Here is an 18,698-nt window from a genome sequence, read left to right as displayed (position 1 = left end):
TGACCGTCAGGCTAGAAGGACAAAACTTCCACTATTGTAAGCAAACTGTCAGAGGACTGTCTCCGTGGACTGCTGATGAGTGTGTTGTTAATGTCATAGGACAGACATGGTGATACACAAGGTTTTCTATTAAGATCTTGCAACCTGGATAAAATTAATGGTGTGTTTTCATGTTAGATAAATGAAACAAACTCCATATTTGGCGTAAAACATTCAAAGAGAATGTTTTATGACCTCCTCAGTCATGTTGTTTGTTTTTCATTCACAGAACCGCATTCTGTGGATTGATGAGAAAAATTTAACTGCCCACGTTGAAGCTGGCATCGTCGGTCAGGATTTGGAGAGATTGGTAAGTACTGCTCATTTTTTCCATCTTCATCCACTGAAAGAGCCAGCATTACTGTAAATGTTGTACCAACAATTGCGTTGTGCTACCCATTCATATGCAGGTTGCCCAATGCTCATTCACCTTGGTGCTCTTTGCTCAGCAGATCTAACAGGGTTTAGGAAGGAGTTTGAGATGGGAGCAGAGTGCTGAAGGAGAGAGATTACAGAGTGAGGCGGCGGTCATGAGCAGATGGCACCATCAAGCTAATTCAGAAAAATGGAGAAGGAGCAGGCATTTGATGTAGAAGAATGCGTGAGCTGCATCTAAAGCAGACCCCACCTCTGCATTTAGACTCTGCTGTTATGATGGAGCAGATGGGTCTGCATTATAAACTGCCTTCCAGGGGAGTGCTGTGATAAAACCAGGCCCGACTTAACCCCGGTCTTGTGCCTCTGGTGGGGGTTGTTGTTGTACTTTAAGGTCCTTATTGTTATTACTACTAAATGTTCCGCCTAAAGATGCAATCTTAAGGAGAATGTGTGGAATCCTGATGACCTACACAGTCTCCTCGAAGCCGGAGGGATGGTGCATCTGATGAAGGTTGCTTGGATGCTCAAAGGGGTTTTTTGTGGCAAAAATGACCCAAAAGTGCATTGTCGCATTGTTATGGCCATGTGGCAAGAAGTCACTTGTGGTATTTTGTGGATTGGGTGGGGCTGTGGAGGCTGAATGTGCAGAAATCTTCCATCAAGACTGTCTAAGACATAGTCTCTTTTTAACACAGATTTACATAAACATGTGAAAGTGAAGTTTCTTTTTCAATTTTAATTTTCAACTAGAATAGATTAAAAAAGCCTAAACATGTAATCTTGTACTAACCAAATAATGCACTGATTTCTCTTTTTAGTCTTTTCTTTGTTTTATTCCACTCAGTTTATTTTAGGCTGTCGTAAAATTCTGTGATGCCATAAAACCTGAGTTTGAGCTTTGCAGCAAAACGAGAGCAGTGAAACTCTCAGCAGCAGAGCTGCAATTATTTTTTCCCTTTGCATGCTCATTCTTTTTGCTTGTTATTAAAACATTCTTGTGGGTTTAAAACATTCGTTTTGAATTTGAACCACAAGTGCATGTTCTCTTTCATTTTTCAACAGCTTAATGAGAGCGGCTACTGTACAGGGCATGAGCCTGACTCCATGGAGTTCAGCTCCCTTGGGGGCTGGGTAGCAACCAGAGCATCAGGCATGAAGAAGAACATCTACGGCAACATTGAGGACCTTGTGAGTCGCATTCCCTCCCACTTTACTTCCTGCTCATGTTTGTTCAAAACGCTGGATGACAGTCAGGAAGCTGCAGTCACTGCGCAGTAATTAGAAAGGAAATTATTAGCAGATTTTATGGACTTTGCCCTTTGCAGTGATCACAGTATCAGTTATGAAATGCCTTCATGCATGTGGCACATATAATACCAAAAATATAATATTTTTCTACATTTGTGAATCTGTAAAAGAAAGTTATACCTCCATACCTAGTCTCTAAAAGGTGTTTATTGTGTTGTGTGTCTGAACAGGTCATCCACATAAAGATGGTGACCCCACGAGGGGTAATTGAAAAGAGCTGTCAGGGCCCACGCATGTCCACGGGGCCAGACATTCACCACTTCATCATGGGCTCAGAAGGTTTGCTCCCTCTCTCATGTGATCTCAGCACACCAGAGCATGTGGGCCTGTGTGTGACTTTGTGTGCATGTCTGCAGGTCTGTGTGATAAAGCAGTAACATCAGGACGATTCTCATGCTCTGGGCTTCTTACATATTAACTAGCTCTGGTGGAAAAGTGATCTGGAGGGGTTGTTAGTTAGGAACCAGCAAGTGTCCTCCCCACCCCATCTGCAGCGCCCTGTCCTTGTGAATGCCCACTGAGAATACTGCCATATGCCAGGTTCTCCCTACATAATGAGGAGGTTCAGAGACTCTTGGCATCGCCATGTTAAACAGCTGTGGATGCAAACTTTATATTCGCCCTACAAAGCTCAGCAATCTGCTCCCTGACTGGGCTGGGATCACTGCAGAAATCTCCATTTGTACTCATTAGAAGGGATTTCAATACCTCATTGAAATACATCATCAGTATGTAAGATCAGAATCAAATGGGTTCAATACATTATGAAAGTATTATTATAAGTATATATTATTAATGTTGTTCTTACCCTGATTTTAAAAATTATGGCTCTCTCTTTAATAATAAAATCCTCAGTAGTCCATTTGGGCATCATACTACACTATAATCTAGGAGGGGTTGTGTGTTTATGTGCGATGTGAGAGGGAGAACTTATTTAATGACTCTACTAAAATCAAAGCAAACTTTTTCACATACATTCACTGGTGTATAAGCATGTAAAATAAGAGACTTAGACTTAGACTTAGACTTCACTTTATTGATCCCGTTGGGATAACTCCCTCAGGGAAATTGAATTTCCAGCAGCATACAGTTCACAATAAACTAACAAAATACAATAGAATACAATAAAAATAAAATAAAATAAAATAAAATAAAATAGGATAAGTAAAATAAAATAAATATAAATGTAGAGGACTGTATATGTGTTATTGTACAGAAATTTTTTGAAACATCATGATTGTGTCCACAACATGTTAAGTTTATTAGAGTGTACCTATTTCCAAAATAATAAGATTTCATTCATAAAAAAAGTATTAGCATCAGTCTGCTCATAAATTATGCAGAATTTAACACACGTCTACTATGCTCAATTTATTTTGAAGCATGCTGGTATGATTCCTTAATAATGGGCTAATTCTGCTGTTCACTTTATAATATTAAATAGATTTAAAAATACCAACATCAGCTTTCATAAAAGCAAGGCAGTTCAACATAAAAGTATGAAAATATATATAATCTTTTTAAAAAAACACTATTTTTCTGGCATTTACATCACCATATCTCCCAAAAATTAGTTTTGAGAATAAAATAAGAAAACTCAACATACATCCAGCACTGTGGGTGTCTAACTGTAATCCACAACAACAGGTTGAATGTTTTTAAGCGGTCTAGTTCATCAATGAAGGCAAATGATAATAGTTAAAATTTCCTAAGAGTTTCATTAGAGTAGGTAGTGTAAAGAAGATGAGCTTGTGCTATAACAGAGATGGGACAGGACCACACGTCTCTGGGAGTACATGCACTTCTGGGAGGCCTAAACCTGGACCTCAGGGGTCACACCACCGCACAGTCTCATTAAAATTATCTACCTCCTCACTCCAGAAACAGCATCCTGCAGTCTGACAGCAGGCCACAACAACAGTAGCACCAAGGCACCACACTAAAACCCTCAACCACTATGCTCTGCATGTTAAGTGGAACGCATCCATTTTATCAGAAATTACTGCGAAACCTGGAGCGTCTCATTCACTGCACAACAACCGGGTCCCTCTATCTCTCTGACCTTGAAGTAGCCTGAATGCAAAGTATTTTCTTCCCTCTTGCTTCAACCAGCGTGACGAATGATTGGAATAATCAATGATAATCCCTTTCTCTTTTAAAATATACTCTCAACCGTGGAGGATGTAATGTAGGTGAGTGAAGCCAACCGGTGCTAATTTAATGCACAGGGCCATACATTCTTTGATTCTAATGTGGTGGCTTCACAGTGGTCAACACGTTTTTTTTGTTTGTTTGTTTGTTTTTTCGAGAAATCCTCTCAGACTCTTTATTGCGAATAGTCCCTCTCCTGGAAGATAAGGCTGGTTTAATAGAGACAGTTGCAGTAAAAATGGCTTAAGCAGCACTCATTTCATTGCATTGCATTCATCCCCAAGAGAGTGTTTTTCTGACCTTTGCTGTTCCCTTTATTCCTCACTCACTCACCCCCTTTTTCTCCCCTCCACTCTAGCTCCTCCCTTGCTCTCTCGCTCACGCTCTCTCTCTCTCTGCTTCTCTGACTCCTCCTCCTCGCTTGCTCTCTCGCTCCTCCTGCATACTATCAGGAGGGAGGGGCCTGTCATGGCTGAGGCCTAATGGAGTCACATGTTTTCCACTGGGCCACTAGGGAGCAGCGTGTGGCATGTAGTGTCACGTTAGAGGGCTCATTAACAGCCATAACAGGCTCCTAATGGAGCAGGCTATATTCAGGAGAGAGAAACACAGAACATGCAGGCTGGGGGGCAGTAATGGGTTTGGGTCACAGGCTAAAATTCATAAACATGAAAATAGGTCTGCAATTCACATTATCCTCTTATTTGTTTGATTATGGGTTTTACCAGGTACAACATCAGAAAATGGTGAATTTATGGTGAATTTATTATCTGGTTTATTTTTTTCAACCAACAGTCCAAAACCTTAATATATTTAGTTAAAATGATAATCTCAGATCATTGTTTTCTGTCCTTTTCTGCCCTGTCAAACTCATTGTTAGTCATTACAAACCAGAAAGAGATGATATACTATTAACAAGCATGAGACAGAAGAAATTATAAAATTAATGTAATTAATTAATTATGTAGTATTTTCAACCACATGTTTTAGATGAAAAAGCTCTTAAAACCCAATGAACACTCTCTGCTCGGCACTAAACGACAGACAGACACAGTCAGCGATTAGCTAGGGAACGTAGTAATGGAGCATTTAGCACTTAAAGAGCCAAATATTTCCCACAGGAGTTGAAGAGACAGAAATTGGAACTGAAAGGGAGTGAATATTGGATGTACATTCACCAGGTGGACAGACAAGTTCGAATGAATTCTACTGTTGCTCCACAACTGATGGATGTGTAAAAAAGCAACTGTTTGCCATATCAAAAGAAAAGGTGATGATATGTCAGTGTTGTGTTCACGATTAGTAATTAATCTAATCCAGCCCTGCCCAAAGTGGGGCTAGTAGGCCAAAGTTGGCAAGCCATAAGGTTTGATTTGGTCTGCCAGATGTTTGTAGCAGAGGGAAAAAAACTTAATAAATATAATATAAATAGCTGTTCATGTTTATTTTTTTGTGAGGTAAAATACTCTTAAAGTATGTTACGCCCCCCTAATTATTAATGTTTTTTCATAATCTGCGAATGGCGGGCAGAGTGACACTTTGCTCATGAAGTCAGTCAGTTAAGAAGGTAACATTCAGCATCTTTGGGGTTATGATAAATAATATTAATGTTGCTTGGGGGATGGTACTCCCTAGCTACAGTTAACCATGATATTTGTAGTTTCTTTCTGCTGTCTAAGGCAGAATAGACACTGGTTGTTAAACATGCAACGTGACTCCCTTCAGCAGCAGCAGCAGCAGCAGCAGCAGCTAATGGTTGTCAGTTTTCAGGTTCATAAGGTCAGCCAGAGATTTGGGTTTACCTACATATGTGTTGCCGCTGTTAGCCTTGCAGCCTTTGATAGAGCTCTGCTTTATTTCCTCATGCTCTTAAGTTGATAAATCTTAGTTGTCCCCCAGTGTGTGGTAGAAAACCAGATATACTAGGTGAAATGTGAGACAAAGGTCACCCAAAGGACCCTCGGGACGTGTACCAGAGCCCAGTAAAACGGTCTTAAGTTCCGCTCTTAGAGGGGGTTAGGTCATATAAATTGTGGGAACTGGTTTGCTCCTTTTAAACTCAGAATCTCTCATTGTGATTTTCCACAGGAACCCTGGGTGTGGTCACTGAGGTCACGATGAAGATTCGTCCCATGCCGGAGTATCAGAAATATGGCTCTGTGGTGTTCCCTAATTTTGAGCAGGGAGTTGCCTGTCTTCGAGAGGTTGCCAAACAGGTAACTTGTTAATCTCTCCCCAAACATGCTGCGTTTTGTCGCTGCTTCCTCCCCCTGTCTCAAAAGGAGGTTAAGCCCAGAGGCTTTTTGGGTGTGTTGGAGGTTTGCCCAAACTGTAATAAGCACTTTCAGGTCTTCACTTAAAACTGACCTGCCCATAAAATGCAGCAAAAAGAATCTCAGTGTATTTTTAGACTATTTGTAATGTGCTGTTAAAATCTTACCAGTCTGAGCTAAGCTATCCCTGCTAACGTACTGAAAATGCCAGGAAAAAGGCAATAGGACAGACTTGACTATAGGGAAGCACGCTATAGAGTTTTTTCAGCCAGTGTTCGATAATCACCTGATTCTCACAGTCGATACCGATAAGACCGATAAGATTACCAATAATTTCATGTTTTTGTATGCTAAAAAGAAGTCCTAACCTGAAGTTTATGCACACCTGATGGTGAGAAAGATGGATGATCTAATCTTCTTCTTATCAGTAATTGTAGTAAAAAAAAGACAGAAAATTCCCAATATTGGGCCAATAAGATATATATATATATATACAGTGTGCATATCTACTTCACGGTGTCAATTGGAACTTTTTGGGTTTTTTTTAAAAACAAAACCAAGTTTGAGTCATTTTATGTTATATTCTGAGAAAAAAAATGATTGGCTATCATGAAATTTTAGCCTATAAATACAGCTCATCATATGAAGCCAAATTATTTTAATTGACTTAACTAAACTCCTATACAGTAGATGTTGATGCATGGGGTTTGCGAGGCAGCATCAAACGCAAAGAAGAAGAAGCTCAAAAAGAAAAGGTTTAAAGAAGAAGAAGCACGCAAGATGGATTGCAAGGATTCAGAGATGAAGGAAATGAGTTGAGTCTATGAGTTTCAACACAACAGATCTTATTAGAGCTGTGGAATAATAAATCATCCATCTTTGCTCACAACATCTAAGCCTTTCTTCCCTTCAAGAGTGACTAAACTACAGGTTAGGTTAAGAAAAATGTAAAATTATCAGTTATGTTATTGGTATCAGCCATGAAAAGCAGGTCATTATCAGGATCCATATTTTTTGGCATTTTATTTTGTAGGAAATGTTACTCTGACAAACTAATATAGACCGTCTTTTATTTTTCAGAGGTGTGCCCCAGCATCTATACGTCTCATGGATAATGAACAGTTTCAATTTGGTAAGATTTGCTTGATAATTAACAATACAGGCCAGCCTAGATGTAAAGCATATCACTGCTGTCATTCTCTCTTGTATGGAAACATCACTCTCATTTAAGCCTTCTGTGCTTTTATGGTTAACATTTAACTTACAAGTAGGACTTTATTTGACCTGGTTTTTGTTTTCAGGGAGTGTTTTTTTCCTTTTAGGCTCCAGTTTAACCTTTAGATTTGATCAGAGAGCTTTATCAAGAGGCAGGCTGTTAACTAGCAGCATTCTAATAATCATATTCACTATGAGTTTAAATTTGTAACTTACTCTTACTGTATTTTTGTGGGTTGGTGTTTCATTGATGTACTGTATATACCTCCTGAGAGAAGAACAATGAATGGCAACGGTACAGCATGCAATGATTTTACCTTCTACAGCACAGAATTGTTAAATTGATTATCATTTCTGCAGCAGAATAGCTGCACACACAGACAAAGAATTGAAGCAAGATGAAAAATGACCCTGGCCAAAATTAAGTAGTTGTTACATCGAAATTTTATGATGTTGTTTCTTAAGGTCTAGTGGAATGCATCTGGCATTGCCAGAGATCTCTGTAAAGTTCCCCAGTCTCCAGGGATCTCATTATCTCCCCTATATTTCCACTTTTCACAGAGTAGGCACTTCTTAGCATTAAGTAGGGAAGATGAAGCGACCAGGTTTTTCACTAATAACTAAAACTCATGCTTCTATGATACCGTCTTGGGCTTATTAGTGGCTTGTCCTCACTTTTAATCATGTCGGCTGTTGAGTAAGGAGAGTTGATGTATTCACAGGACTACAAGTACAATTTAGCACAGCCTGTCTTGATGCACAAGATGAATAATGAGACTGTTGTAGTCAGTAGCAGCCTGTGTTGATATATGCCAAAAAAAAGCAACTAAACCACAGAGGGGAGAGTTAAAAGTAAAATAATTCACAGTGTAGGTGTAATTTTCTCTCTCTGGATGTTGAGTATTTAATTAACGAGTATGATGGCTGCGAGAGACCTAAAGACCTGCAATCAAATTTTGGAATGGAAACAATTAGGACACTAAGTGATGAAGAGACTTGAGCATGGGGGGAAATAAATGAACTGTTAAGTCTCGGCGACATCACCCGTGACTTCCCCGCTGTGATTGATAACCATCCCATTGGCCCCAGCCCCTCATTTTCGCTTGTCCACAGGCGCTTTTGTGCGTCCGATCAGGAATAAATCAAAAAGTGTGGGTGAGGAAGACGGATATCGCTGTGTCAACCCCACTTCCCTTCGGAAAGCCTCTGATTTATAGTCGCTGTCGCTGGCAGCCACTGGCCAGTTGTAAAGTTATTCAAATGTTACCATTTATATTTCCTCCTTTTGTTTGAAACCCCAAATAAATCTGACTCGCTTGCCCTCTCAGAATGCTGGAGGATGCGAGCAGAAGCAGGCTATGACTAATGTGTGAAAGAAAATGATCCGTTTTTTAAGGCCCACTTCTTTAAGAGTAGATGGAGCTGACTCTTATCTGATATTTTCACAGGTCATGCCCTGAAGCCTCAAGTATCTTCAATTTTCACATCCTTTTTGGACGGGTTGAAGAAATTTTACATCACCAAGGTAAAAAGAATTAAATTAAAGTGAATATTGCCGCTTGCTTGCCCCGAGTGTTTTTCATAAAAGATTAATCCACCCCTTTAATCACCAGTTCAAAGGGTTCGACCCCAACCGCCTGTGTGTGGCCACACTACTCTTTGAGGGAGACCGCGAGAAGGTCCTGCAGCACGAGAAGCAGGTTTATGACATCGCTGCTAAATTTGGGTAAGTAGTCGTTCTCTCTCTTTCTTCCTGTCTGAGAACGCCGCATGTCACAAAGATCAGTTACAGATCCGGGTGCAGAAATGACAAAGCACCAATTAGTGTGACTTTGAGCATGATGGGGAGCTGCCTGAGGCCCTGATGTCACTTTATTTAACCAGCCATTATGTAGTAGCAGTGAAAAGGATGGAGAAGCACAGTTACACACCTCAGACATGGCCTTCCACTCAGTAGTTTGTCTCTGTGTGGATTGATGGATCACCTGTGGATGTCCTCCTGTCAGGCCGGCTTTTATGTTAAAGTAGGTGTGGTGTGGGCGGTGATAGTAGGCCGCAGCTCCCCTCAGGACAGCGCAGGGCGAGAGGACAGAGCCTGGGAGTGCTTCACTGTTGTGATTGATCATTAAACGGATCAATGAAGACTTTTGGTGGCAATCAGTTTACCTGTCAGCCTGAGAGGGATGCTCTCTCTATCCTCTGCCTGTTTTACACCTCCAACAATAGTTTCATAGATGAGTTCATCCTAACGTAAATCAACCACGAGCGAGTGATCAGGAATTATTGTTTACTGGTGATTCTGAGGTGGCTGTGATGCCAGATGTTTCTACACATTGAGTGTTCACTGTTTGACTTTTGACAACATTAATAGTTGTCTAATGGAATTTTACACGTGGAAAAAGCCATCTATTCTCTCTAAACTTAGGGTTTGTTATTTTTGGTTTTATTTAATAAAATAAGTTAATTTTGTATATTTGAAAAACTTTTTTGAAGAGCTAGCAAAAGACTGTTGGTTCAAATGAAATCTGTTAATTCCTACTTGAATATCAGTAAAGAGCAAAACCGTGAGCCTTTTAATGAATTTTTGAATATACATTTTTATATTACATTTTTGCCGTGTATTTTAGGTTATGAGTAAAGGTCTATTATAGTCGGAAATGGTTAGTTTGGATCGTTAAGTTTGTTTAATCAGACAGGTCCTCTTTGAATATAACTGATCCACACCTTCCTTTGGCTAAGAGATCAGCCCTGCTGCTAAATGTGGAAATTCTGCAAAATATGAAGCTTGTGAAGGTGTGTGAGATAAGTAGCTTCCCAATTGATTTTGCAATATATGAGCCACAAGTAAATTAAGCTGAAGAGTTAATAAACACTTCTGATGAACCAATTTATGACATTTGATGATTATTACAATGGATCTGCACATTTTATTGAGAACAAAAACAAATATGACTCTTGTAGTTTTGAGTTTCATCAGTCAGGACTCCAAGGAAACTTGTGGATTAGACCCGGGTAATAGGGTTGTTTTCAATGTAGAGACAAGAATTATATTTGCAATATTCTTTTTATTTTCTTATGTCAACATTAGAGCCTGACTGATATATCGTTTGGCCAATATTATCAGCCAATATTGGTGTTTAAGCTTATAGATGCTTGGGGTAATTATTATTATTATTCAATTCCAGTTGTATTGCTGTTTAAGTCTTTTTAGACTGTAAAGATTAATGTTAAACTGTAAATATCCTGCCTCCATTGCATATCTTTGTCAGAAGTGTTTGATAACTACATTTGAAAAATCATTGGGGGAAAAAATGTGTGTATATCGGCTGATGTACACAACATCGGGCTCTAGTAAGTAATATAAACAACACATGTTTAAACAGACAAACCAGAGTTCCTCAGTGCTCCTCACTGGGCCGTGTCAGTGATTTCTTCCAGGGTAAAGCCCATTGATCATATATTACTGTTAGTGTTGCTGTTTGGCCCAGTGCCTGGACTTGCAGGTAGCTGGAGCTCTGCCCTCGTAATAGCCAGCAATTAAATCATAAGAAGCTTGTCAGTTACATGCAGCATCCTCTACTTTATTGCATTATTTCAAATAAATCATGATCACCCATCAGATCAAGTGCCAGTGATGGATTGGTGCGGTTCTGTGACGAATATTTTCTTGTGGTGTTGGGGAAACAGGAAGAAGGCTGAAAATCAATATAGTGATTTTGTAATGAGCTTGGCCTGATTAGTTTGGGTGGTAGATGAAAATTTGATTACCCACCGCAGGTGATGGATGTGTGGCTGACCTGTGGCGATGCACAGAGCATAGCTTCATTGATCTGTACATTGTTGGATTGACAGGCTCCCAGGCAGCTGTTGTGAGGGGGGCGCTCCGACCAACAAAGCTAAAAGAAAAGAGCTGTTAAATATTAACCCTGTTATCTGCTTCCAGGGGCCTGGCAGCTGGAGAGGACAATGGGCAGAGGGGCTACATGTTGACCTTTGTCATCGCTTACCTCCGGGTGGGTAACTCCTCTGGCTTTTTTTTTTTTTTTTTTCCTGCCTGAGCTGATGGGCAGGTGGGGCGGGAGGGGAGGACGCAGTCTGACAGATGATAGGATAGTAAGAGCACTGAGAAGGCTGCAGAATGTGACCTTAGGAGGTCTTTGATTTGATCTGGTCACAGTTGTTGTCAGGGGCTCTAACACTGAGGTGTCTACATCATGAGAGCACAGTGGTCGCAGTCAAAATGACAATGGAGAGCTGTCTTAGGTCAGTCCTGTCAGAGGCTTTTTTGATCATCACAGAAACGTATAAATAAGAAAGGAGTTTATATATACTTGAGTAACCCGGTTACCCTGGGCTTTCTGTAGTTTTTTGTTTTCTTTGTTTTGGTCTGGGTTTTTGGACTGTTGGAGGTGAATGAGACAAAATGTGAAAGAAATTTGGGGAGTGTTTATTAAATCAACTAGAATTTGCAATATCAAGAGCAGTTAAAGAATACTCTAAACATAGATGGACTTCAAAAATTGACTTAACGTGTAAATCAACTAAGTAGGAAGAAAAAATAAAAGTTAATATTTAGACTGGTGCGGCAAAAAAGTATTTCAAAAGTTGAATATGAATGGAATGCATTTGTAATTTATCAGCAGTCCTTGAATGCACCATGTGTAGCACAGTCAGTCAACAGAAGCAGACAACTTACAGTCCAACAATGTGTTTGTTTGGTTACTACTGCTGCACAAACTCATGTTAGTACAGATGACAGCAACACACTCTAGAAAGGGCAGTAATATTGTTATCATGAATTTTCTTAGCCATGATAATCTTGTAGTGAAAATCTGATATCGTGACAGCCCTGTCATGAGAACAGAAACTCCAAAGTTTTCTAATTGCTTAATTTCACACATTTTGCACATATTTCATAGCAATGCGTTCAGGCCTGTGCTTAGTTTAGACACAAGCACACCCTAATGGAAACCTGTGTTTTCACTACAAAGCATGTTGTTGATCTAAATAATGAAGCACCATCTTTTCTATCACAATAGAGGTAAAATCAGTGAGCCATAGTTCCATCTCAATGTTGCGGGTAGTGGAGAATAGTGGTTTTACAGGTTTTACAGAAACCAGGCTGTTGCAGTGCATGTAAACGTGTTGTCTGATTACCTGATTCTTACCAGTATCCTGCTTTCTTATGTGCTCGTAAATCTCCTGAATGACCATTAACCCTTCAGTTTGCTAATGCTAATATTGTATTCTGAGCAGGACTTGGGGATGGACTACTACGTGATCGGGGAGTCCTTTGAAACCTCTGTGCCATGGGACAGGTAAACACACTCATAGGAATTGTAGCCTTTTCTCTGTTTGATTTAAATAGCTTTTAACATTTTTCTTCACTCACCTCCCACACAGTCAGTCCTCAGAGACTCCTCGGTCTTCCTCCTGATTCCCCTCCTTTTTCTTTTATTTCTCTTTGCCTCTGTCTTTGACTTTCACCTTCATGCCTGCCCCCACCTCCCCCCTCCCCCCATTAACGGGCTCTGCGTCGGCGGAAGCTTTGCCTCCTCAGCCTACAAACCCACCATTACTGACACACACACACAAACACACACACACTGTAGGAGAGACCTATCTGTGCATGTGGACCACATATTCATCTCACATCCGCATGTGGTGTGCTCTGCATTTTTCTACATGGTTTCATCATCCTTTCCACACACACGCACACACGACAACAACAACCAGGAGCACACACAGCTTCGTGTTGTGTAACATGCCTGACGGGAGAGACCAAGAGATCAGGCACTGAGGCGAGCATATGTGCCTGGCTCATTACCCATCCTCCTCCCCATCCTCCACACTCCACACACGACTGCACATGCTCAGCACTGGCGGCCAATTCCACACCAGTGGGAACCTCTCCCACAACGGTCGTCATGTTAGTCACTCTCTCCTCCTCCCCCTTCCTCTTTTCAGGCCTTGTGTCTTTTTCTTAATTGTAATAACTTTGCATGGATAATTAGTTCAGTTTAATGTAAATGCCATGTAAATCTGAGTATAATGTTTGAACACACAAATATCACAGTTTTGAATGAATCTCTGCCGTTTACTTTGTGTCCAGGGTGTTGGACATTTGCCGGAATGTGAAGGTGCGCATCATTCAAGAGTGTAAAGAAAGAGGAGTGCAGTTTCCACCCCTATCTACATGCAGGTAATGTTGGCAAACAGCACTTTTTTTCAAGAAACATCAACAATACATCACTATATATCAATAGTCAGACATATATAAGACAAATTAAAGAGATAAAATAAGATAAAAATATATTTCAAATAAAGTAGATGGGGAAAAAAGAAGAAAATGTCTCTCCTACAGCTTGTTCTCACCTACATATGTCCAATTTCATCACACTGTACAGTCAACATAATGCTAGGCTTCCGTCCTGCTTCTAACAGAGGAGCATATCAGTCATCTCCAAATTCACACTGCAACATGTACTTTACAGGTCTGTGTGCTCGAGATCGTTAATAAAAGGTCCCCATGCTTTTTTAAATATCTCTTGTTTTCATTTGACGGAATAAGTAATCTTTTCTAAGAATATACATGTGGACAGCTCTGTTAACCATTTACCAATACTTGGTCTATTTACATTTTTCCATGATGGTGCTAACATCCATTTTGTCTGGAACAAACAGATCTAAACAGATTTGCTCTTTCTTCCTCATATTATGTATTTTTATTAATAAGATTTCTTCCATCACATATTTTTAATCTCATTACATTCCCAAACACAACAGAAAAAAGTTCCCTCAAATAACACTTTTAATGCAAATTGAGGCTGATTGAAGTGAACTCACCCCAAATCCCCTGATTATTGCTGACTATCATTTACATTTTTTAGACACAAGTGCAGATATAATACTGGAGTTTATGTACATATACCAAAACAACACTCTTTCTAAACTTTTCTCCCCATAAAACCTTTATTCACCCAGAAAACAAGCCCAAGACTTCCCTAGCCTTTTTGTGGCACACAGCCTTAACTCCATTTGTTAATTATGAAGGTATAAATCTTTGAGAACAGGTCACAAATCTGTACTTACATTTTTAAAGGATTTTTTTTTTTCTTGAACCACCACACTAGTTTTTAGCAAATGTTACTCAAACAGGAGTAAATAGTGCATTTATTGGGGACTACTTTCAGAGGCGGATTAATACAAATTTGGTGCTCAAGTTAGTTTTTTATGGAATGTCTTGACTTTTATTTAGACCTTGAATCTGTAATGAAGTTTTTGAAAATTGAAATATTTACCGCACGACAGTGTCGGTGTAAGACTGACTCAAAGTAACCCAGTGCAGCACAGTGGCTCACTGATGTGTTTTTAATCATTTGTGCATGATAATGGAGCTCTAAGGCACAGAGGAATAAGACATATGAAGCGATACTTGTTGTACTCACAGGGTTTGTTAACCAGAAAAAAAAAAAGATTCATCCTGTTAATGTTGCACAATCCGCCATGAAAAACTTTGCTTAACAACAATTGTGATCTAAATCAGGATAAAAATAAAGTCAGCACACACTTGACATTTAAATCAAGTTTGCATAACCACTCCTGAACCCGACCCCTTGTGAGTCAGAGAGAGCCACGCAGACGGACAGACGGACAGACGGACAATCCGCCGAACAGACGGCGAGCCGGTTGAGGAGCACCAGGCTCCTGCTCGCCGATTGCGGACAGATTAGGCCTCAGCCTGATTATGCTACAGCCATTCATTTCCCGGCTGCGGTCTGTCACATGATTGATTTGTCCATTTAACCTCTAGAACAGTCAGCGTGCCAGGTGATGGGCCATGTCAAATGAACAAGGGCTCTGCACTCTGCTCCTCCACGGGGAACGAGGCCAGAGAGGGAAACATGCAAAAAGGAGGAGCATTTTATTTTTAACAAACATTAAAGTTTACATTCACATTATTCTGTTCAAAACAACATTTGATCCATTTTCTGTTGCAAAGCGTCAGTGAGTCATCCTGTTACCTGCAGTACAAATGAGGCTCGGATGATTCAGTAAAAGCATTTGATGGCCTTTTAATGTCTGATAATGTAATGTTATTAAAGGTGACAGTGCGTCCACGCTGCTTTGCTCTCTGGAAACCATGAATGGAATTGAGGTCAGGGGTTCACTGGGGGAAGCCAGACCTCCCGATTCACTTTGTCTTCCAATTATGAAGGGAAAAAAGTATTTATTGTATGAAAATGGAGCGCCTTGACAAAGCACTGCTTTCTGGATTCATGTACATTTTTTTTTCTGCTTGTTTAAACACGACTCTCCTTCCTGTTTTCCTTCAGGGTGACGCAGACATACGACGCTGGTGCCTGTGTCTACTTTTACTTTGCCTTCAACTACAGGGGACTCAGTGATCCAGTACACGTGTATGAACAAGTGGAGGTATGAGCAGTTGCATCAACATTATGGCATGGCCCTGTCCTTTCATACATCACAATTACATCTGATGATTCTTATAAAATATGACTGAATGTGGTTTTATATTTGTTTCCCAGCATGCAGCTAGAGAAGAGATCCTTGCCAATGGAGGGAGCTTGTCACATCACCATGGAGGTATTACAAACTTCAAAATTCCAAGATTCCTAGATTATAATTTATGAAAGAGGCATAGAGGACGCGGCGAGCTTTCCCAGCGTGCTCTTCCATGCTAGCGAGCAGGCGGCCAGTCGCACCATAAATGCACATTTGGCCGGAGATCTTTCACTGCTTCCTTCAAGTGTCCAAAATATGTTCCCGTGGCTCAGATGAATTGCTCTGACTCGGCTATTTGTTCATTTCAGCGGTGACCAAATGAAACGTGAGCAGAGGGAGGGTGGCGTGGCAAACTCTCCGGGCCCCATCAGGGCTAACCGAAACGGCTGCCTTATCTATATTGCCATCCGCCTCGCTGTTTTCATACATCACTTCAGGCTATTCATCACGCCTGTCAAAAACAGTATGCAGTGAATCAGCTGCGATATTAAATCACAATTTTTCCTGAAGGCGGGGACGGGTTCAAAATTAAAAGATTGCTAATAAAAAGGAGGCGGCGGGGCCGGGGTAAATGATGCCGCCGTTATCGCCGGCTGTATACTGACCTCCAAACGGTGGCCCAGCCACCCCGAGCAGCACGGGGAGGTGACAAGGGGGGAGAGAGAGGAGGGGATATTGATGCAGCTCCCCGCGTGCGAGGCCCACTCTGTAATTGTGATTAATAACAGTGGGGCTCGCTATCTGGGCGCAGACAGGCGGGTTTGTCTGCCCACAATCAGCGCTTGACAAATGGAGCTAGTTTCACTGGGTTTTGTGTATCAAACAAAACAGATGTAGTCAAGGATGGTGAGGTGGGAGGGCACCGGAGGAAATATACATTTTTGTGGCCCTGTGTTTACAGCGGGTCAGTGTTGTGCTGCGTGGGCGTAGGTAAGGGAATCTGGGCGTGTAGAGCGCCGCAGGACATAATACTCAGCCGAACACTGCCATGTGTTGACTGCTGTCCATCACAGAAGCACAAATTTAACTTTAGATGGAGTTATACTTCACTTAAAGGCAGAAGCTTAGTTATATCTCTAGTTGTGAATGCTAGGAGAAGTGTCCTCTTTAACTAGGTCACCGGTGTCGCAGCAGTGTAGAGTTGTTGAACATCCATCACCAGAAGAGTCATCCATCTATCAGCCAATACTCCGGCCCGGCCATATCACAGGAAAGCAGGGGCAGCTACCTTACCCCGTCTTTCATGTCCTGACCCCCATTTGTCAGAGGAGCCGCGGGAGAGCGGCTCAGCCTGGTCTCCTCTGTACAAGGGGCCACCCTGGGGTGCCAGGCATCTTCACCTCACCTTGTGGCTCTACAAAGCTCCGATCTCGCGAACTCTGCCACCCTTACAAGTCACTGCACACAGGAGATAGAAAAGTGACCTGATTTAGTGAATTTCCCACTTTACCTTTCGCCCTGCGCTTCCCCAGAGAAATATGACAATTTGTAAAAAAAAAAAAAAAAAAATCTGTCATTTCTGAAATAACTACCTGCACTTCTTTGCATGTCTCAGCTGCACAGAGCGAGCCTGGTGAGATTGATTGCAATAGCGAGCAAAAAAGAGAGAATGTGACAAGATAGATGTGTAAATTATCACAGTGATGGAGGCAATGATGCAGTCCCAGCACCTTCTGTTTTCTCTCCTCTTCCTGAGAGGAGGGGAGGGATGGAGGTGGAACAAGGAGGAAGGAGTGAGGAGGAGGAGGTTGGAGAGAGCAGGGTACTTTCTTAGTTATTGGGCAGCAGCTGATTGGTCCCTCTGTCACCATCTGGAGGTGCATGTGGTATCAGAGTCCCCGGTGACCCCGCTGTCTGCCCTGCTCTGTCAGGAGACGGGCCTTGCTAGCCTCATGGCTGATCCCCATCTGGGTTCCCCCGGCTGGACTCTGATAACACGGCGCACTGATGCCCCCTCCCTCAACATGGCCTATTAACACCGGAGCTCCCTCTGCTAGTGATGCAGAGAGAGGCGTGTGAACACTCCCATCACACCTTCCTGTTTCCAGGCCTCTGTATCTAATCTAGAGCGATTACACTGCTGGTTTCAAGTGTTTACTCAGCAGGCAGCACCTGTTCTGAGCTGCTCGCTTCTCAAATGTATCTTTTTGAGTTTTGAAATATAGATATCGCCCGTTTCTTTGAAGTTGCCGTGACCTCCAAAAGTTAACATTTACCCAACTCTGATCTGACAAAGTTAAAGTTAATTTCTTCAGACTGACTTTTATGGCACTCGTTGCAGTTTGTTTCTTCATGTAGCCAACTTAAAGCCATTTACTTTATTTGATTAAATATTCTGATAATGACTTGTTTCATTGAATTCCCCCTTTTTTTAAATGCCAGTGATAATTTGATGGTTTTTTTAGTGTGACCTCAGACAGAACGTCAGGAAGCTTATTTTTTTATTTTAAAAGATGTACTTGGTTGTTTTAGACTTCCATATGAACATGAAATTGAATAATCAAGTTGCAGCTCTTTAGTGTATTCTCCTCTGTGTTTTTCAGTGAAAAGCATGTAATTCTATATTGCATTTACTGACCATGTAGATGTGTCCAGAAAAGTTGTAAATAGACAGGTTCTTAAATCATAACAGAGGACACTGAAGCAAAAGTGACTTTTTTCAGATAAATATATTATCCATTGAACATTAACAAGAAAAGTAGCTTGGATACAACCATTGCCCGCTGACCCAGAGGAAGAAACTACATGGGTTTCCTTGACGAATCAATGCTGCAGAACCCGATGGCATAATCATGTTCACTACTGAGC

General features: G+C 41.1%; 1 protein-coding gene across 1 annotated transcript in view; it reads left to right on the top strand.

Annotated features, from left to right (window-relative positions):
* Window positions 1-18,698, top strand: part of agps (alkylglycerone phosphate synthase) — a 31,823-nt gene that overhangs the window by 9,800 nt on the left and 3,325 nt on the right. The window contains exons 8-19 of the mRNA XM_073473955.1: window positions 269-349; window positions 1,480-1,605; window positions 1,896-2,004; window positions 5,965-6,092; window positions 7,230-7,281; window positions 8,813-8,889; window positions 8,978-9,090; window positions 11,308-11,377; window positions 12,621-12,682; window positions 13,477-13,566; window positions 15,701-15,800; window positions 15,914-15,971. Of these exons, the coding sequence (XP_073330056.1) occupies window positions 269-349; window positions 1,480-1,605; window positions 1,896-2,004; window positions 5,965-6,092; window positions 7,230-7,281; window positions 8,813-8,889; window positions 8,978-9,090; window positions 11,308-11,377; window positions 12,621-12,682; window positions 13,477-13,566; window positions 15,701-15,800; window positions 15,914-15,971 (1,066 nt within the window). The remainder of the gene's footprint in view (window positions 1-268; window positions 350-1,479; window positions 1,606-1,895; window positions 2,005-5,964; window positions 6,093-7,229; window positions 7,282-8,812; window positions 8,890-8,977; window positions 9,091-11,307; window positions 11,378-12,620; window positions 12,683-13,476; window positions 13,567-15,700; window positions 15,801-15,913; window positions 15,972-18,698) is intronic.

This window comes from Pagrus major, chromosome 9 (genome assembly GCF_040436345.1).
Source record: "Pagrus major chromosome 9, Pma_NU_1.0".
NCBI classification, from domain to species: Eukaryota; Metazoa; Chordata; class Actinopteri; order Spariformes; family Sparidae; genus Pagrus; species Pagrus major.
The sequence above is the reverse complement of the archived record's forward strand: the minus strand, read 5'-3'. Positions and strand labels throughout refer to the sequence as shown.